A 21,779-nucleotide genomic window follows, 5' to 3' on the forward strand; every position below is an offset into this window, starting at 1 on the left:
GGTGAAGTGCTGTTGGAGTCTTCGTGATCTTTGCTTAACAATACAAAAATAGAGTAAACAACTTTGTGACGCATTTGCACAGGGGTGTGTATTTTTTTTTTAAACTAACAAATGACAACGCATGGAATGAACTGTCTCTCAGAGAAGCAAGATAAAACAATGGGTCCAACATGATCTTAGATTCTACCTGCAGTTGCTAGGCAACACCCACCTCCAACTTCTCAATCTGTCCCATTGGTCAGCAGGAAAAACGCACAACGCGCCCCATTGGATGAGAGAAAGTTAATAAACTTTAGCCAAGGCCTGCCTCCCCGTGTGCGCACACACTCCCTCCCTCTCTCTCTCACACACACACACACAATGAAGAGATTCTTGTGAATGAGAGCATGAGAGGGTGTCAGTGCTTGCGCAGTACAGTGCTGATATATGCATTGAGCTCCTGAGCTAAAAATAAAGATCACACTGAACGCTGTGCCACTGAAAGTTGCAAGACAGAATTCAAAGTGACAAGTCGAGTTCTCTTCAGACAGAGCAATGAGGTCCCACCCTCATAAAAGATCCAGGAGGTATTTTTGACTGTTTTTTTTTTTTTTTTTTGCATGCGTCTAGAACTCTAATGACAACTTGTTCCCAGCGACTCTCTCTACCTTTGAGGTATTTCGGGCCTAAAGTGCAGCCCAGAATGATGGGCCCAAAAATATTTCTTGAAAAAGCTGTTTAGGAGAGGCATTCAGCAGCAGCTCGGTCCTAATTATTTGAGGAACCAACACAGCATCTTTAGTGACCTCAAGTAACTCTGTGCTGTAATCCTTTTGTGAATGGAAGATATATTTTATTACATTATTATTGTTTTTTGTTTTATTTTCTGTTTTCTTTAATCTATGCATTTCATCATTTCTGTAATGAGTTTGATAAATCTGTATAAATTATTTATTGCTTTGACTACAATGCTTGAAATAAATCCATTTTTCTTTTAAGCATTTCATCTTACCATTTCACCTTCTGAGCTGTACACTATTTCTCCTTCATTGTCATTTAATATACTAATAGAAGTTGGAAAATATGGTATAGTTTAGGAGATGATAATGCATTATTTGGATTTTTCACACAAACTTCCAACATTAATATAAAAGTATAAAGGACAGGAATAACTATCAATGTGCTACCTTGGTTCAAGTTATGTTTTCTCAGAAAATGGTCAATAATTGAAGGGTGCTCCAAATGTTAGGCAAAAAATTATTGATCATTTTGGGTACGTAGTTGTCAGTACATACTTCAAAACCATGTATTAGCCAATAACATTTGATGTCACCCAGATGATTTTGAGTGGCAAACATGTAACCTAAATTTGGTCGGCCATATTGAAAATGTACTCTGCCCAGTGCAACAGTGTTGTGGAAGTGGGACAAAGTAAAATGAGGGTTTTGCCAGGTCCAGACACCTGCTAACAAGAAAATAACATCCCGATTGTGCACTAATGAAAGCTCTGATAAAACAGGACAGCTTTTTAAATTTAGAAAATAAAAAAAATAAAAAATCACCTTTATCATTGTCTAAAGTTGTTTTATTTCCGTTTCGGGTCAGTGGAATGCTAAAATTGACAGAGTTTTGCTATTTTAACAATTTTACAGTTTAAGATGTTGGACTTTAGAGGTTTGATCACAGAAAAAAAAAAAATCAAAAATATCTGAAATTGCTAAAGAAATTTCATTTTTGCACATTGTTGTATTTCTTAAACACTTCTTTATCATTGTTAAAGAAGGGTTTAGGAAATACAACAATGTGCAAAAATGAAAGTAAATGCTAAACATGAATAGATCTAAGATTTTTAATGTGCAAACTTTCACAAGATTTTCAATTTGTATTTACCAATCATCAGATCCAGTAGATCATCAATATAATAACAAATGCACAAATCTGAGCGATTGAAAAGTACATTTACAATTACTCAGCAGACGTGACGATTAGTAATATCTCACTTCAGTGTTCTTTGGCTTTTATATTTACCACCTCCCCTGAACCTATCGGACGACACTTATTAGATGATGGAACACAGTGTAACTCGCACTAAATGGTGAAAAAAAGCCCCCATGCACAAAGAATTCAAAGGGGCACAAAAGCAGACTGAACATATTTAAAAAGGCATTGGTTTATGTGGAAAAAAACAAACAAAAAAACACAGACTTACTTGGCTAGAAGCAGTTTATTATGTAGGATCTATATCTCCATGTTAATAACTGTACAGGGTATAAAAAGAAGAAACGAGCAGATGGACCAGCTCAGAGCACAGCAGTGTGTTAGCTGCCTGTAGAAACATGGTCGACTAAAATACAACATATATAACACAGACCATTCTTAGGACATTTACTGCTTTATTATGAGGTTGTATGTACAGGGGTGTTATAAAATCAAGTAAAATTTCAGTGCAGAAACATTAAAATAACAACGTAAAGCCAAATGTCATCTTTATTCCATTTGCAGTGAACGACTGCTTTCTAGGTTTCTACTTTGAAAAGATGAACGTGACGATGAAAGGAGAAAAAAAAACGAGTGCTGCTTCACATCCGCTTGGTCAGCCTTTTAAGCTGCTGGGAGGTTTTATAGAAGAGGGGTCTAGACTTTGGAGGTTCCAGAAGGTTGAGGTTTCCTTCAGAAATGCTCCTCACCACTCTGCGAGATCTGTTCTCTGAACCTGGAGGATGGACATTGTACACGATACACGTTAAAAAACGCCTCACTTGTCAATGTGCGACTTTGTTTTTTGCTGCTTACCTGCACAACGGCTCACTCTGAGAGGCCTCTGGGTGGCACAGGGGTCTTTTTTTATCCGCTTCGGAGCGGAAAGACCCTGAGCTAACTCTTCTCCGAGACTGTAGGAGTAAGAAAACTAAGTTTCTCATCTTCTATCAAGAATACTCATTAAAATAACTATTACTGTTACAATTATCACAAGAGGTTTATTACCGGTTAAATTTCCGTTTTCCTTGTGCTGCAGATGTCATGGTCATGTAGGTGGGTTTGGCTCGTCTCACATCTTGCAAAGGTGGGATTTGCTGCAGACTGAGCAAAAGTTTGTGTTATTGTGACATATTTGGACAGCCTTACCAGAGAGAAAATAAATACTTTTTTTTCCCCAAAAGACTTTATAAAAAAAAAAAAGATCTGCTAAAGCTTTCTCTGAAAATGGATGCATCCTATTACATATATACTGATGTTTGAACTTGGCTGTGAAACTTTTGGTGCACTGACTTAAGAAAATTAAGAACTATAAAAACAGAAATATTTCACTTAAGAGTTTAAAGACCCACTCCAAGGAAATTTTTGTATGTTCTTGTTGCATTTCTATGATGATGGAGGACAAATATTAAGAAAATTAAGATCAAATTGCATTTCTGTCTTTATTAGAAAATACGATAGGCGGGCCACAAGCTTCCTAATCCGCTCTGCAACGGGGGGTTGCTCCACACCAACAGTCCTGCCCACAATTCAGATGTGAATTTCTAATGAACAACTGGCGTTCTTCAGAAACTATGTCATAGAAAACCACTGTTTTTTTAAACATTTTGGCTAAAAACAGCATCTTCATAATTAAGGAGACCACTGGGAAGGATTTTAAAATAGATCAAAACATGGTTGAAGTGGGTTTTTAAACTCTTGCTTCCTTTATCTCCCCACAACAATACATAAGAGGAGCCGCAATTACTGTCAACTAAGCAGTTTTAATGGTTAAGGTTAAAGTCAAAAACATAAAACAGCAACAACAACATCAAAAAAAAACCTTAATCCTGAAATTTCTGACAGAAAGAGTGCTAGGAAAAGACATCCCTCCTCACTGGTTTCAACCAAGTAGACAAGAACTTTTTCCCAACTAGGCCACTTTAAATTTGCACTTTCCAATGCTGCTAGAACGCCGGCGGTCAATGTTAGCAAACCAATTAGTGTTCTGTGATCATATCCCACAGAGAGCTGCAAAATTTGCAGTAATTGGTTCATTCTTTCAATACAAATTGTGGGGGGAACTGGCAGAACTGAAAAGACTGAGACAGTCAAGCACAACACACAAAGCAAGTTATTGCATCAGATGTAAAACTTTTTCACGTTAACAGCCATGGAAATTCAAGACTTTTCAAGACCGTGCAGAAACCCTATGTTTGGAAAAAGTTGATCTGATATTAACTTTAAAGGTAAAAATAGAAAGAGATTTACTGTCTCACCTTTTAGAAGTCACCGGATTCCCTTCAGCGGCTCTTGGAAGGTCCCATGTTTGTCCACAGATTGTGGACTTGGGTGCTTGAAGTGGACTACTGCAGTTTATTGTAATGGTTACATTGCTTGCAGCTTCATCGTGCTCTGGAATTTCGAAGGTTTTATTTGGGTCCATGTAGCTGTGGGAGCTCGAGGGCTGGGCGGGAACTGTTTTTGGAACGGGCTCTGGAGTGCACTGAAGAGGGAACATGTCGTCCTCTAACGACTGGGACTCGGCGGCGCTCCGCGGGCTCTGTGGAGGGAGCAGTGCAGACAGATTCCTCCTGATGGGCATTCGGGGAGGTCGGTCCTGAGTCGGATCTGGGACTTTTCCCATCTCTAGAAAAATTAAGAAAAAAAGTAGCAGAGTTGAACCTCAATAGAAATTTACATAAAAAGTTAATAAACCCATTTTTAATGATTTCATTTGATTTTTATGCTGGTTGTGAGGTTGTGTCAGCCATACTAAATCATCATCTTTATTCAAAACAATATAAAAGCTTAATTTGAAAGGATGCCAGCCATATTTCATGTTAGAGGACCATTGAGGCTTTGAAAGTTTTCAACAGCCTTCATTGGAGACAGTTGAATGGTTAATTATTTAATTAAAAAATAATTTATAAGCTTCTTATCAAAAACTAAATATTAGGACAGTGCAGATGAGACTGAAATTGGACAGCAAACAGAAAGCAAATTTCCCCGTGCGCCCACTTCCTGAGCTCTGCATTTACTTTCTGTCACAATGTGTATATAGTGTTTGTTGCTATAGCTATCAGGTGTTAAGGACTTTCCGTTCCAAATGTCATGGGATGTGTTACCATGGTGTTTGTTAACAGGATGAGCATTGAGTCTGTAACTAAAAAAATAAAGATAAAAACATGTTTACAATAAGCAGTAAAGTCTAAGCCAGTACAGTAAAAACTGACAAAGGACACAGCTCTACTCATAAGTTTGTTGGCCCGATCCTAATTGTTGCGTCAACTACATAACACAACGTGGGAGTAATGGAGCAACACAGTACATCGACAAATATACTGAAAAACATCCAGAACAAATCAAAACCTGCTGTGGAACTAATCTAAAATTTGGGGGTATTTCTTCTTTTTGTTTCGTAATGAAGCAAAGAACTGTTATTTAAGTCCAAGCAATAAGAAATTTAAACATGGCATGAGGCAGCATCATGCTTGATAGTCATGGCACTTGCCCAAAAAAAGTGAAAGTCATAGGTGGATTTAAGAAAAATCCTTTTCAAAAACTTTCTTTATATTTCTGGGATGTATAAAAGGAGTTTTTGATTGGGAAGCACATTCAACTATTTATAGAAAAAGCAGCAGTGGATGCAGTTTATTTTTTCTAGACAGAAACAAATGAGGTTTTATTTGCTGGACAGCTCTGTAAACAAAAATCTCTGAACAAAATGTTTGACATGTTGGAAACTGCATTTTAATTTAGGAAGGGCTTCAACTGGCCAGACGTTTGTTGAAAGGAATCAGAGTGTTGAGTCTGAGTTTGGAATAAAGAACAAAAGCAAAGCTCCACAATGAATGAAAAGTTGTGGGAAATTTTACATTGTTTAAATACCAAAGATTTGTACCAAAGTTAAATGGTTCTTATTACTCAAACTGCCCTAAAATACAACAAAAGCCCTGTTTTGATGACAGTGTACAGGTGTAACTTAAATGCTAGTGGTCATCAAGACTGTGAAAATGTGTAATGATATGTAAATGAAAATTCGTTATGACACTGTTGCGTCTCACCACTACATCGACGCTAACCGTTGTGTGTTGTATAACTTTTCACTATAACCTGTTGCCCACAACATGCTTGTAGAAAAAAAATTGCATGAACATTTTTGCTCTAGAAAATTCGCCAGGCAGTGTACGACTTGGCTATCTGATGCTAGCCACCTGTGTACCTCGTACGAGTTTGCCAACTTTTTCCCGCAGACAGCCCATATCTAGCTGTAATGGGAGTTCTGATGCACTCTGATGCTAAACAGTTGAGACTAGCATGATGTAGGCTCTGGAAACTCAATCCTTCTAGGCAATAAGAAGCTTTTACAGCAGTCAAAGGTCTGGCCAGACCACAAAATACATAAGTAAGAGCATTTAAATGTACAAAACATGATATTAAAGAGAAGGGACACAATTATTTTACTGTTAGACAAATCCAAAGGACCATGTTCCATCCTAACATCAAGAAAAGGTTTGACACCCCCACTAAGTGTTGGTAATATTCCTAAATCTTAAAAGGCAAACCAAATGAAATCATTTATGTTATGCACACTCACACTAATTCCAAGAAACAATTCAGTCACCATTTCACACACTGCATGTTGTTAGGCGGTAAGAGGAAGCCGGGGTATCAAGAGAATGCTACACATGCCAGGAGAGAGCATTGGGAGAGGGCCCTGGTGGGCCCTTGTTGCCATTACTCAACAGTGCTAACCACAACACACAAATGAAATAAGAAAAAAGGGCAAAAAATTAGAGGGAGTGGATGGACTGATCCCCAGTGCAATGAAAAAAATAAAGGATTAGTAACATCAGAGAAGCAAAAGGCTTTCAGATATTACCACTTTCTATTTAGATGTTGAACATTCTTAGGGAACATGCAACCATTTTATGTAATTATTTTAATTACATAAATTAAAAAACAGTTCTGGATGGATTCAATGAAATTAGATTTTCCATTTTAACCGAGATTTGAAAAGAATGAATGGTTGTATTTGGTGTTTTAATCTAAAACGAGCATAAAATGTTTACAGGATGATTCCCGGGGTCTATAAAAAAAGTTAAAGTGCTGCTGAACTTGTAGATCTGGCGTTGGAGAGAAAGATTAAATCATAGTTTCTGCATCACATTAGGAGCATCGTACTCATGGCATTTCCTGCAGAGGTGTGGTGTGTGTGTGTGTGTGTGTGTGGGGGGGGGGGGTAGAGAGAATGCTAAAAGAAGAAAAATGCCAGCACATAAAGGAAGTGAGAACATAAAACGCAAAGGTGAATGACTGATTTATACATTTCCCTAAATATCAAATGCAATATTTAGCAAATATGAGTCAGAGCTCAGACACGGCCTTATGTGAGGAAACCGTGATAAATAGCTCTTTCCTGCAGTTGTCCCCAGCAATAGTTCCTTCAATCACATATTTTTGGCTAGTGGGGGATTAATACATGCATGAGTTGCTATTTCTGGGGGAAGCTGCACTGAATTAGGGTCGCCTGGTTGCTGCTGCCGGTTTTTTATAGTACGCCTTTTCTGGTTGGTGGAGCAAAGGAGTTTACGTCTGTTGACGTTGTTCCCCTGCCCTGCTGTGGAGCTGCATTTTCATGAATGAAGCTCAGGAGGGATTGGGAAGGATATGGGCGAGACAGACAGAGGCAAACATCTGAGGGTAGGAGGGGAGGACGGTGGGTGGAATGGAGGAAAAGACAAACTAACGTGTCTAAAGCAAAAGAGACAAATAAAATCTAGGGAGGAGAGGCAGATGGGCTTTATATAAACTGAATAGCTACCATTCCTTATCTCTCTGGTAGATGGAGGGGAATACTTTAAAATTTCAACCTATTAATAGAAGTCTGAGGATTTGACATGATACATAAAATTTTAATCAGGGAATTTTCTGTTTTGCATATTTTATGTTTTTTTGTTTTGTTTTAATATTCAATCCACAAAGTGTTCTTTTAAAACCCACAAATATGACTAAAATGGTTGAAACTTGATTGGTTTTGCAGGCTGCAGGGTGGAGCCATTTCTCTGCATGCTGCAGTCAGTGCCACAAAGAGCCGAGGAAGTACAGAGGCTCTGACAAACAACATCAGAGGAGTTAGTAAGTGATTAATACAGATGCTTTTCAGAAAGGCTATTTTTAGTGCGATATTTTCTGAAAACTGGCTTTGGATGAACGATACCAGACACGTCAGACTAGCTGCTCTGTACTCAAATCAGGATGAACATACTGCAAGTTTTAAACACATCTGTTACTATAAATAGCAATCTAAAAGGGTAGAGAGAGCAAAAATGTGGCAGATAAGATAAGGGTAACTGAATGACAAGTCAATCCATCTATCATATTTACCAGAGTATACTTCGTGTTTTGTTTTATTTCATAGTTTGGCCAGGGCTTCGACTTATACTCAGGTGCAACATATTTATTATTTTTTTTTCAAACAGAAATAGGCTCATATAGGCTATTCATTATTTTCCCACTAACAACTGCTTAACCGTTAGCGTTTTTTCCTCGCTAACATCGTAGATGTCTATAATCAGCATTTGCTACTGACGGCAACGCAAAAGAAGAAGCGCCACCCAACACAAAATCTGATTGTTCTCCTCCTAAACTTTATATTTTCTTATTTGTAATGACTCAATATAATGGTGGTTTTTATTTTTTCCTTCCTCGGACTAAAGCAGGACAGCAAGTCATCGACCTTGGTTATAGAGACGGAAATCATCATGAACCCAGACGTGCTTGCTGATGCTTTTGTAGAGCTCTTCGAAATAAATAAACCTGATCTCTCAACATCATCTGTGTCTTCTGTGCATTGTCAAGGACATATACTACAGTCAAAGCTTCCATGAAGCGATGAGGCTAAAAACTTTATGGTAGCTCCTCCCACACACAACGGAACGTCTTGTTTATGAACACATTTCTGGACAAGCATTAAATTTAATGGGCGTCAACAGAGGCAGCAGACACAAATTTGATGCAGAAATTGTGTTTGATGTGAACACAGCATTAAACCAGGTTCGATGGATTTGTTCAGAAGCATTGCACTTTTCTCCCAAAAGTGAAACTTATTATCCATCCAAAGTGACTAATATACACTTTTATCTTCTTTATTATGCATTTTTTTGGCTCCTGCAACTTGTACTCCGGAGCGACTTATATTCCAGTAAACGCAGTAGCTTCATTCATTCATCCTCTGCAGGCTCATGTGGTTGCTGGACTCTACCCAGCTACTGTCATGTAAAGGCAGGGGAAAAATCCAGACAGTTTGGCAGTCTATTAAAGGCAGACACAAAGACAGACAACCTCACACACACACACCTACAATTTAGAGCCATCGATTAACCTATGAAACATGTTTTTGGACTGTGGGAGGAAAAAGACTGACACCACTCTGGAGAAGCATGTTTATTCATACAAGCCAGAGTGGAGGCTTTTGTTGGTTTGTTTGGACTCTGGTCTTTCAGAAAGACTTGACGCTGCTTGCACAAAAGCCTAAACAGCCCTGCTGGTCACGCCAGTGGCTTCATCCCAACAGCACAAGGGATTGGACAGTAAAGCCCATCCACTCTATGAGCTGTTCTTTCAGTCTAAAGATATCTTAAAAGGGCGAATTTCAACCAGTAACCCCCTTTTCAAGAGATAAAAATAAATAAATAAACAAAAAATTTCAGCACCAAGCTATTTGCCCTTTTTACACGTTCAAGGTAAAGAGCAGATGAGGAAATTTTGTTTCATTTTTTGAAGTGATAAACATATTTTTGCTGGAGTGCAGAAGTATGCGAGTGAGTTATGAAGGAATCTACAGAACAATACAAGCGAAAAGTAAACTTCAATCGCTTTAACTCTAAAAGTCTTTTGCAGCAGATTTTTGTGTGGTTTTGGAGGCTGCTCTTATTTAACTTAATAAACCATTTCATATTAATCCTGGAATATTCTTGTACAATACATTTTTTGTTTATGGAAAAACTAAAATAAACAAGAATTCAGAGGCAAAATTTGATTGACTTTTTGGGGGGAAGAAAAGACCCCCAGACACCCCCGCCATTCAGTCAACACCTCGCACCTTCAGGGTTTTGTGGTACCATCAGTACCCTCCTACTCTAAAAAACCTTTGAGGCCCGTGGTTGGCACTTCAATGAATCACAAAGGATGCCATCCAAACGGCACTACCAAATCGGAATCCCTGATTGGTCAGAGTTCAACTGGTTTAACTTTCAATGTGGGTCCAGTGGCCGTGTGTTTTGTACATAGATTCTGAAAACAGTCATAGAAAGTTGCATAGTGATGCGTAAACTCAAGAGTTTTGAACACGGAAGCCTGAAATGCCAATTTTCCTTTTCATTTTTTTCGTTTTCATTTCATTGTCTATGAAATGCGTTTTCATAGACTTTTCGTTGAAAGTGGTGGCTTCAACGCATGTTACCTAAACCAGTGGGAACGTAGCTTCAAACCTGCTGTGTATTATCACCTGCTTCACCTTATGTTAAAACTAGTTGAGCCAACTATATTGTTCATCTATTTGATGATCTATTTAAAACAAATAAAGTCCAGGATTAAAGGCACAAAATCTTGTTTTTCTAAACATTATTGGAACCTTAAAAGACTGAAGATTTAGTTCTAGATCATGAGTGGTTCGTTTTTCAATCAAACAAAAATATTCTCGACTTTTTAAGGGCATGGAAATGATGTTAAACCTCTACATTTCCCCCTTTTTTAAACTTTGAACTGACTTAATTTACAAAACGAAACAATTTAAGGATACCGTTTTTTCCCTTGAGACAACCTTTTTCTTTAAAGCAATGTGGATATTTTATGTTATAATTGGCTGTCAAAAGTTTGAAATAAATCTCAGTGTTCCAATTATTAATTCATTAGTGACTTTGAAAGATAACTTCTATTCTGAACTTACTGTGTACGTTGAATTAATGCGCTGTTTAGTTTGTAGTAAAACTCACTAAAACAACAAAAATTTGTACAACAATGCATGATTATACACTCCAACCACACCATTGGATTGTATAGTCATGCATGACCATGTGGAAGTGAGCAAAGCATAAAAATGCTGAATTGTAGAGGATTGTGCCTGATAGGATGGACAGAGAATGGAACTTTTTAAATCATTAAAAACGCTGAAAACTTGACACTCCAGCAGTGTTGGGTTACTACAGTAAGTTGAGGGAAAAGCGCTACAGCAGTGGTGACCGACTCCCTCCTGTTTCATTTTTTCATTTCCATTCAAAAACCTTGGTCATCTGGTGGAAGCATTTGCTCTTTTGAGACAGATTTCCCACAATCCATTTCAATGAAATGTAGACCACATGTATTAAATATTATTATTGCCTATTTGAATGGCTATATTTCACGTGGATTTCTTTTTTGGTAAAACATTTTCCCATAGGTTCCCCATATACATACATATATATATATTTATATATACAGTTCTCTCTGTAAAACTGCTTGGGGGGGGGGGGGGGGGGGGGGGGATTCAGATTCTTTCATTATTCAAGTTTTGGCCACAATAGAATCTCTGCTGCGCGACTATAAATCACATTATATTACATGCCGTATTTTTATGATGGTTTTTACTGCTTTGGGCATTTTTTTTTTACAGCTAAATGAAAAGCAACAAGGCGACAGAAAACTGTAGGCTTGACACAACCATTTCACATCAATTAAAAAAAAAAAGAATGAGTAAAATGCTCTTTATCCGGGAGTGAACTCAATCTTTTAAGTGGAAATTACAAGTATAAAGCATAATAAGTGAGGGGAAAATTGGATTAATTAGTAAACGGAAGTTTTTGGATTAATGGCGATAATTATGTATGCAAGCTGAAAATGTAAGAGGAGAGTCCTTTTACCTGTGGGTGACAGGGCACTGTTGCACACCGAGCTTCTTTTGGAGCGTCTCTCTGCACCTGAGGATTACAGAATAAAACAACACTAACACATTATCATAACTGCAGCAAACACAGTTTAGAAAAAGGTGTGTTGACTTTTCATGGTTCAAGTACAATGAAATCTGACACTTCTACAACTGCCATGTCAAGATAACTTAAACACCTTGAACTGTGCAGGCTGCAGCTGTTTAATCAACAAAAACACTTTTCTCCAATAGTTCTGAAGAATATACATCTGAATCTTTTGAAATGGCTTTAATTTGCCATGCATTGGCCTTATCAGCCCTTTTCTGAAATATGACGCACGCCAGGATGACATTAATATCCGCACTCACATGTGAGAGTCTTTGTCTTTCAGACAATAAAGTTGACAAAAAGTAAACAAAAAAAATCAATTTCAAATGAAATAAGCAAACAGTCGAGGAGCAGGTGCAGATTTTATGCCCTAACAAACATGCGACAGAATAATAGTTGCTGGAAAACGCCGCTCACTTCTTTTATTCAGACCGCGCTCCTTTGCTTGTCTTTGTGAGGCGCGATGTATGTATATGTCAACAGGGGCTGTATCTACTATGTCAATCAGAGAAAGTCGTTGAAAATGAAACCCGGAGCCTCAACAAAGAAACTAGAACTGGACTAAAGCCAATCTGGACACTGACCCCTGCTGAACCACTGTATCAGCTGGAATTTAAAATGTGTTTTTAAAAAAAAACTGTTAATAACGAAAGGATTTCAAATCAGATGAAGTTGTGACTTTAACACTTTGGACTTTTTTTTTTTAAACTGTAGAATTACTAACATAAAAGCAACATTTTTGCTTTTAAGTTACGATGAGGGAAATTTCACATATAATTTACTTTGAACTTAAAGAAAAGGTTGAATACCGACTGGATATGAGGAAAAGGTCAAAACTCCCTCAGGCTGAACAGATGATGTGATCACAAAGATCAACAACATAGTTGATCAGCAACATATTTGAATTGAAATCTCAATGAATAAAGCTTTTTTTTGTGCTGCTCAAAGACGTATGCTAATGTAAGCATTAATATCCGCAAATTCTCACTTTCTAATTTCACTTTATTGCAAAAACATCATGATGTTTGCATAAAAAGACTCAGCCTTTTTACTTTGTATGACTTAATTTGTCCCAGTGTGCTAAGTGATCTCAAAGGATCATCCCATTATTTTTTGTTTTGGTAAAAGTCCTGCTACTCTTATGCCTTAATATCATGCACCCGTACTGAGGTTGACCCGCACGGGTCCTGCAGGTTTTTAGATTGTCTGGGCTCATGTGGTGTCGTAGACAGCAGCGGCTGAATCTTTAAGGGTGCACACGTGCGTCTTGTAGTTCCTTGAAGCTTCTGCTGTCACCTTAAGGGACGTCGTGAAAAAAAAGAGTGTGCCATTGCTGTGTTTGTGATAAATGTACGGATAATGTAAGTTACACTCACTTATGATGCTGTCATAAGGTGCCCCTAACGCCGAACTCTAGTCGTTAGTAAGCTGTGCGTTCCGACTCCTTACTGGACGCGTGCAGATGCTGCATGCACGAGGTGTGAGGGTGATACATGAGTGTTTGTTGTGTGGCCACACTAACTACACTCTAATTTCCTCATTTCTAACAATCAGGCTACATGCAATAGACTTGCATGGGGTGCACAAGAAGTGCACACTTATCACATGAACGGCACTAACAGGCCCCTTGCACAGTGCACAATTTGGTGAGTTGAAGAAAAGAAAAATCTGTATGGTGCGCCTGCGTCTAACCAACTTCACCCTTAATTACCCTAAGTACAACCTGATGTCCGCAGCCTTCCTGTTGAAAAAATGTTCTGAAACATTTTTGTTCTACAGGCTCACCGACTGGTCTGCAATCTTGACATTTTGTGTGCGTCACGTGTGTGTCCCGTACAGATTTGCACATTTGTTTGCCGGTATCCACGTATAAGGGTTGTTGTGACAAACAAAGACATTAGAAGAATGAACCAACAGAGACCAGACACCTTTAAGAAGCAGTGAATTATGCTTCTTCAGAGGAGTAATAATCAGATAACATTGATCATTTGTGCCCCAAGGAATTATATAGTAATTTGCTATAAATGTCGTGTTCAGATGTCACTGTGCAAGTTAATATCACAAAGTTTAAAATAAAAACTACATAACGCCCTCTTTTTGGTCGCATGATCATAAAATGCTAAAGCTGTGAGTTATCTGTGAGGTGAAAATGAGGGAACTGCTATCCTAAAAACCCAATTTCCCATCAGCCTCTCTTCATCACTCCATATTCGCATATAAGCTGAATATGAGCTGTGGTGTAATACATATTTTTATTAAGGTGCAAGTTTATGATATCAAACATGTAGTAGTTTTGAAAAAAATTGGTTTAAACAGAATAATAAAAAGGAGCGGACCAATTATTCAAGTAGATTTTACTAATCTATTCCTCCATGTTGAACAAGCAGGAGGATAAATCAAATGATGATGAGCATGACCTACTGCAGGGGCTACTCTGGTGGTATTGCAGATGGGAGAAAGTCAGGATAGGTGCCAGCTCGCTGCGGAGCTCGGTGCGTCCTTCCTCATTCGTCTCCTGCGACTCCAGATTCCTTTCACCTTTCCGCTGCTGGAGGGACTGGTCAGCCCAGACCACACCCCTCTCCCTCAACACAAGGTGCTCCAATTCCTGGTTTTCCCTCTCATCTTTTTCCGTGGCCAGCCCATTCCTATGCAATATGGCATAATGCCGACTGAAAGCTGGCAGTAAGATGTTCACCATTCTGAAATGCAACAGACAAGGAGGTCAGCTTCACTTCTTCAAAATAAAGTGTAATATGCTGGGAAAGTTTCGTGGAGCTCATAATCAACGCACTTGTGCACTCTCTTGTTCTCCTGATCCTGTAGCAAAGTGAGCTGGACCATTTGCTTGACGTGTTGTTGGAGATCATTTACCTGCAGCTCCAGTCTGTGGCAATGCAAGTCCTTTTCTAACACCTAGCAGGGAGAGTGGAAAGACTTGAGAGAGCAGAAAATAGGAGGCAAAAACATCCTGACCCTGACAGGCAGATGTGAGAACAAAAAGTTGGTTAGCTGTTACGAGTTTACTAACAAGAAGTTGCAATGTTCAGTGTTCATCCATGTTTTATCAAAAAGTAGGCAATTCTGAGGGGGAAAGGAGGGGGAGAGCAAACTCTGACGTAAAGAAACTACGAAACAACAGCAGAGAGAACATTTGACCGCTTGGTGCGTCATAGTTCTGGGTCGGTTCCTGGAAAAAGAACGAAGAAAAAAAAAAACATGGACACGGTTTAAGGTACTGGCTGCTGTGTGAGGGATGAGTAAAGGGTATTGATTAATTCTCGTCAGTGATCCACGAGTGGGCTAGACAAATAAAATGAGCACGGCTCTAATTACTGAGAAAACAGATGTGAAGAAAACAAAGGCAGTCACGACAGCAGAAGAGACGACACTTGTGTTGCTAATTGAACAAAACAAATCCTGCAATATTTGAATCATATAGGTACACTTGTCTTGGTATGTGGGGATGACAGTTTTATCCATCTTATTTGATATCTCCATTGATATGAACTAATCCAACTTAAACAAAAAAAATCTATATTGCTGTCAGTGGGGAATCTAAGGAAGGCTACAACTTCAACTTAGGCAGGTTCAATGTCAGAAATCCAGAACTTACCATTTGATTTGGCACCATTTAAATAAAGGATTTAATAAAAAAGAATCCTAGTGATACAGTTTTACAAGAGACCATACGAGTGTGAAAAAGTCAACAACAGAGTTGATCAGTCAAATGAAAGGAGCACGAATGCCGTTTCTAAATGAGTTCTGCTTACCTCTGAAGTCTGATCATTTGTCTTCAGCAGCTTCATCTCGTTCTCAACTCGATGGAGCAAGCCATCGTTTTCCAGGAAGCGCGCCTCTGCCTCCTTCAGACGTTGGCAGGTGTGTTTCTGCTGAGTGCGTAAGCTGGCAATCTTCCGCTCATGCTTGCAGGTGGCCTATTAAGAAGAAAGAGAGCGACCTGTAATTAAAAACATCGTGGATGGTGCACTTGTACTAGTATTAGAGAGCATTGTGGTGTAAAAATTTAAGACGAAACAACACTATTTCCCAGTTACCGGGTATATCCAAATACAATAATGTAGATCTGTGAACTGGTTAACTGTTATTAATGTACCAAAACTTTAAAAAAAAAAAAAAAAATTAGTTTACAACTAGGAATACTTTCCTGCATTAGAGTAGAAACTAAACTAGAGACAACTCCAGAGAAGCTGCGTGTAAATTGATGAGTTTGCAGGTATTCACCAGCATGAATGATTGTGCCTGAAAAGACCATGCGGCGTGAACATCAGCTACCTTCTCTGTCTTCTCTTTGGCACAGAAATATTGGACCTGCAGGTTGTCCTCCTCGCTGTACCGCTGGCGCAGCTCATTCTCCTTCAGTTGTCTCTCCAGATCCAGCTGTTCTCGCCTGATTTGGCCCCGGCTAGAGAAGATCTGCTGCAGAGCTTCTGACACCCTGGGAGAAGAGATTCATGTCTTGTGCTTTCAGGTCCAACTTTCCGAGGCCGTACACAGCGGAAAAAAAAAAAGGTGCTTTTTTTGCATTTCTCCCAGGAGTTTATCATAAATTAGTCATTCTATACAATACTTGATTCAGCAGAACTCATCTTTGTGAACTTTTGGATCATCAGTATTTTTATGGTATCATCATGAAGGTGTTTAGTCAGCTCTGCACACCTCCATGAACACAAGAGCGGTCTGAGTCTGCATTGCACTAAAAGTGGTTCAGTGTCATTCACACTATATGAATAGAGGGAGGATCATAGAAACACCTATTAGCAAGGGTGCCCAAAGTAGGGCCCGCGGGCCAAATTTGGCCGACCAAAGGTTGTCTTTTGGCCCACCAAGTCATGCCTGTAGAGGCCACGGAGTGTTTAGTTAAAAGCCCTTAACTTTTCCCATTCATTCATGGAGCGACAACAGCAGAAGCAAACGGATAAGAGGCATTTTAAACAAATATAGAAGGAGGATTATTTTTCTCCAGAAATCTCTTCTTAGGCCGTTTAGTCTTTTTTGTCAGCAGTCCGTGGCTGTACTTAAAGAGTACAATATACGGCGGCCCTACGAGACTAAACACGCAGTTTTATCCAAAAACAAAGGTGAGGCGCAAAAGACAAATTCTAGAGAATTCCAATCTAAACTTCTGTCACAGCAAGCCAGCCTCCTGATGCCCTCGGCAGCACAGGACAGCGCCACATTGGCTAGCTACCAAAGTTCGGCGTTAATTGCCGAGAGTGGGAGATCGAGAGAGATTCAAAGAAAAATGTTACTAACCTTTTAGTATAACTATCGTGTGCTACCTTGAAAAGTACCAAATACAAATAAATAACCTAAACTATATTCATTATTCTCTGCCTTTATTTCATGACATGCAAAAAAGTATTGTATTTGGCCCACAGACCGGGATCACATTTAGATTTTGGCCCTTTGAGCGAAAAAGTTTGGTCACCCCTGGGAGCTTTATTATGAAACAGCGTCATCACAGCGATTCAAGCCAAATGTAAAGAGCAATATTGAGCAAGATGTAAATGCTAATACTTATACTGCTGTTCAAAAAGCTCTTAGAGAGTCACTTAACATGTCCAAAAAGTCACACAAGACGTTTTGTTCTCTAAAGTATACAATAAGATGTTGAAATACTTGACAAAGAAAAAAAAAATACATTTAAAATTAGAAAACTATAACAATTTTATAGTTATAGTTTAATCTTAAAATTTTTCTTATTTTAATGAGCAAAAACAGTGTCTTCCCACACACACGCAGGGTTAGGACAGCGGTGCGGTGATGCCGTGATTGGATGCAAGGGGCTGTCTAGTTGAGTTAAAGCGGCATGAGAGCGAGGAAAGGCATGCAGGTAAATAAGGCTGGAGAGCTGTCGCTGAAATGTGACTGCACTCTTCAATGCAATTCTAGTGACGTAGGAGACGCCGTGGCCTTGGTAGACTGTTGAATTTTTAATAGCGGCAGAAGTGTATTCAGAGCCCGTCTCCGTGCGAGTTGTGAATTCTGATGCCAGTGAATGAAGTGTGTGTGAGAGTGAGACTCATTCAGCTTTTTTTCTTCTCGCCCCCTTCCTAACCCCCAACCTAAATTCTCACATAGATGCCACTGTTTATGTTGAAGACAACAATATAAAATACACAACAATGTAAATAAACTGTTTGAAAAAAAAAAAGGTCTACCCATAATCAAAACTGAATGTACAAAAAAGAAAAATAACACAAGCAGATCTGTACTGATAGAAATGGTACTAAATATTAGTTTCAGATACAAAAATGAAAGTAATTCACATTTTACTGTCAAATCTGGTCCATAAAGCAGCAATATTTCTATTTAAAGGGACTTTTTATTTCACACTACCACAATATACGTATACTCAGTAGCTGCAACACAGATTTATGAAAAAAAATACAATGAAATAAATGAATTTAAACATTTATTGGTATTTATTTATTGGTAAATATGTTCAAAGTTAGGTCAAGGTAAGAACATAGTGATGACTTGTGGAGCACAAAACATCAATGTTCTAGTAGTAATTTACATATATTGAACTCAAAGCTGACAAAGAATAAATATCTCTGACAAATGTGTGACAAATGTATCACACATTTTAATAAGTGTGGATTTGTCAATATACATCAGTTATAAGCTTTATCTGGTTTGCAGAATAAGGATCCAACAAACTGTTTGTGTGTTCCTTCCTAGCATCAAATCAGCCCGTGTGTCGTAGCCGCTAATGCAACATGAAGTCATCCCAGAAGATGGACCATATTCCAAGAAACAGACGTTTTCCAGGAGCTCTGACGGTCAATTTCATAGCCTTGCATAATAGTTGCACAAACAAGGTTCTTAAAAATCAAAACAAATCAGGGAAATTAGAGGAGGTGTTGGCTCATACAAGCTACGGGAATTGGCCTGGGCCGTCATAAGCAATTCAGCACCACTGGTCTTGAAAAATCAATGCAGAAACCGTCTTCAGTACATCCTGGGCAGAAGCGCCACTAATGCATTGTGTTATGACGGTTTCCAAACAGTGGTATAAGCAAATAAATGTATAGTGGCTGGGTTGTTTCCCCCAACTAATGACATCCATACTGATGTGTCATTATTTCAACAAGGAGAGTGAATTCTTTCATGTGGAAGACTTCCGGACGGCTGCTGTTGGATTTAAACTACAGACAGTGTTGTATGTTTACTCAGATAATGGAGAGAAAAAAAGAGAAAAAAATGAGCAAAACAATGTAATTTGTCATGATTTATTCCCACTTTTTAAGTTAGTAAATTTATTGATATTTTGTAAATATACTGTAGTTTGTCTGAATTTTTCTTTTAATCTAGATTACAGAGATTAATCATTATAAATACAAATTAATTCAAATTATACAGCTTTGTGAAGAGTGGAATAAGATGGAATAAAGGAAACGGGGAAATATTTACTTCTCCAGCCTCAAAGATCTTTTAAGACACTGTTAAAACTGGCATTAGCAGGTTATTCTACCAAAATTAAAGCTGAACTACTGTTATGGAAACTTTCAAATGACTCCTTATACACTATATCGAATGAATTTAAATAAATATATGTATATATTTTTCAGCTTGGTTGTGAACCGTGTCAAACACAGGCACATCCTAAGGTTAGGAAGACAATATTTAGGAGCTACTGACAGTTTCTAATGGTCACAGAAAAGCAGCTTTTATAAAAAAAAATGTTTTTGCATAATCATTTCCCATAGCAACACACTGCAGTGACTGTGCAGTGGAGGTTGATTGGTTACAATTAGCAATAATTATTAAAGAATGAAAGCCAACATAGATCAAGCTTACATTTAAAGTTAAATTACTGTTTTCATTTTTGCTTTAGAAATGTTTTTGAATCCAAACACTATATATTCATGGGTTTAAAAAAAACTGAAGCGTACTGCTAGTATACTCATCCCTCTAATTCAGTAATGTGGTTTACAGTGAGGGGTTTATGACATATATAAAATAAAAAAACAACAACAACAACTGCTGTTTCAATTTACAATGTAAATCACAGCACAGGCTTACCTTTTAAACTCTGCCAGTTTCTGAGAAGAGATCAAACTGAGGGACCCAGGCTCTTCTCTTTTTGCCTCGTATTCTTTTAATTTTTGTTTTAACTGTAAAATCTTTCAAATTAAAACAGGAAAAAACAAACATTAATCCAGTAGGAGAAAGGAAATCTGCTTAAAGTCTGTGCAAAGTTGGGATGGTTTTTGTACATTACCTCTTTCCGTTGCTTCTCACATATCACAGCATACTGACCAATGTGGCTATCCAGGCTTACGACGTTGCTCTTGAGCTAAGGAGTGAGGGTACAAAAAAAGTGTCACTGTTAATGAGTACCTTGTGAGTTTATTTACAAGATAATTGCACTTAAATAATATATGTATAACAGTTTACAGCTATTAAAACAACATGAAAGCTTTGGCACTGACCGAAGTCTTAATCTCCTTGGCCCTGTTGGCATATTTAAGAGTGTTGTGGGTATCATCATATGATTTAGATGAGGGGCTGACATTGGCGATCATAACCGTCCTGCAGTTGCCTCCTAACGAGTCTTTTAGGATCCTCGTCAGCTTGCTGTCTCTGTATGGTATGTGAGCCTTTTTACTCTGAAACAAACAAAAAAACTTGAATTATTTCTCAACATTTGTGAACAATAAAACAAAACAAAACAAAAAAAAAAGTTTATTATAAAATATAGAAATCCCCTTGGTAAACTATAAATGCTTTGCCTTGCAGGATATATTTGGGAACACAGTAAAGTGAGTCAGACAACATTTGAGGAGCTTAATTCTGCCCACTTTGAAAATATATCAAATAAACGTTTGAAAGGAGCAAATACAGATTCCAGGAATCCACCCCTTCTGTCAAACAAGACATAAATCAAGATATAAAAAAAGGAGAGCATATGTTACTGCTTTGGTATGCAGAAGAGTAATCACAAAAGTGAGGTGTGCCCTAACATGCATTCTCCATCTGGACCACAAGAGAAGCCTCCTCAGGTTACACTGTTTGGTGGAGACCAATAAACCTAACAGGGAATACATTTTTGGAATGGAATTTACATTTTGGAACTTAAGTCTTTGTGCAGCTGGTCTATAAATATATCCAGGCCACTCATAACTGTTGTAAATATAGTCTAGCTGCTTAGCGGAATTATAATTTTATGGATAAGATGATCGGAGAAATTCCCAAAAAGGAAGAGAGTGTAAAATGAACTGAGGATATAACGATGAAACTTCAGCTAAACTATCTAAACAAATAAATAAATTAAAAAAAAGCTCAAATTAAGTCTTTGGAAATATTATACGACAGTAAAATGTGTGAAAATCAAACTAAAACAAGCTTTTCATTGTCTCTATACTAGGTTAACAAAAATTAAGACTAGTATTTCTAAAGAAATACATATTAAAAATGAAACTACACTTTCAAAACAAAGATTCTATAGGTCCTGCATTGTAAATATTTAACGATGGTCTTGGAAAGACCCCATCAGCTCATGGATTCATAGGAAACACTTATATTTTGTTTTTTTCTTGTCATATACTAGATGGTTTGAGTAAGCATGAGTATGCAGAATGCATCTTTTTCTCCTTGGTAGGATGATCGCTGCTCCCAAGCTCAACAGCCCCCCCCCCCTTCCATCCAAACTACTCAACAAGTTGGCACTACTTACTCCATCTCGACTTTATGAGATTTATAAACCTTGCTTCTCTGAATAGGTTTGCAGAGATAAAAGGTCAAGCTGGAGAAAAGTTGCTTCATCAAATAAATCTGCATAAGTTTGGCCATTGCCTG

At 38.1% G+C, this 21,779-nt stretch overlaps 1 protein-coding gene across 1 annotated transcript in view; it reads right to left on the reverse strand.

Annotated features, from left to right (window-relative positions):
- Positions 1–2,184: 2,184 nt before the first annotated feature.
- kif18a (kinesin family member 18A) overlaps positions 2,185–21,779 on the reverse strand; it is a 33,066-nt gene continuing 13,471 nt past the window's right edge. Inside the window, exons 7-18 of the mRNA XM_004067126.3 lie at positions 20,414–20,590; positions 20,203–20,277; positions 20,004–20,104; positions 16,248–16,410; positions 15,725–15,889; positions 14,746–14,867; positions 14,373–14,653; positions 11,838–11,894; positions 4,215–4,584; positions 2,965–3,060; positions 2,773–2,870; positions 2,185–2,692 (exon numbers count right to left, since the gene is read on the reverse strand). Coding sequence (XP_004067174.1) covers positions 2,559–2,692; positions 2,773–2,870; positions 2,965–3,060; positions 4,215–4,584; positions 11,838–11,894; positions 14,373–14,653; positions 14,746–14,867; positions 15,725–15,889; positions 16,248–16,410; positions 20,004–20,104; positions 20,203–20,277; positions 20,414–20,590 — 1,839 coding nt within the window. The 3' untranslated portion in view covers positions 2,185–2,558. The remainder of the gene's footprint in view (positions 2,693–2,772; positions 2,871–2,964; positions 3,061–4,214; positions 4,585–11,837; positions 11,895–14,372; positions 14,654–14,745; positions 14,868–15,724; positions 15,890–16,247; positions 16,411–20,003; positions 20,105–20,202; positions 20,278–20,413; positions 20,591–21,779) is intronic.

Source organism: Oryzias latipes, chromosome 3, assembly GCF_002234675.1.
Source record: "Oryzias latipes chromosome 3, ASM223467v1".
Classification (NCBI taxonomy): Eukaryota; Metazoa; Chordata; class Actinopteri; order Beloniformes; family Adrianichthyidae; genus Oryzias; species Oryzias latipes.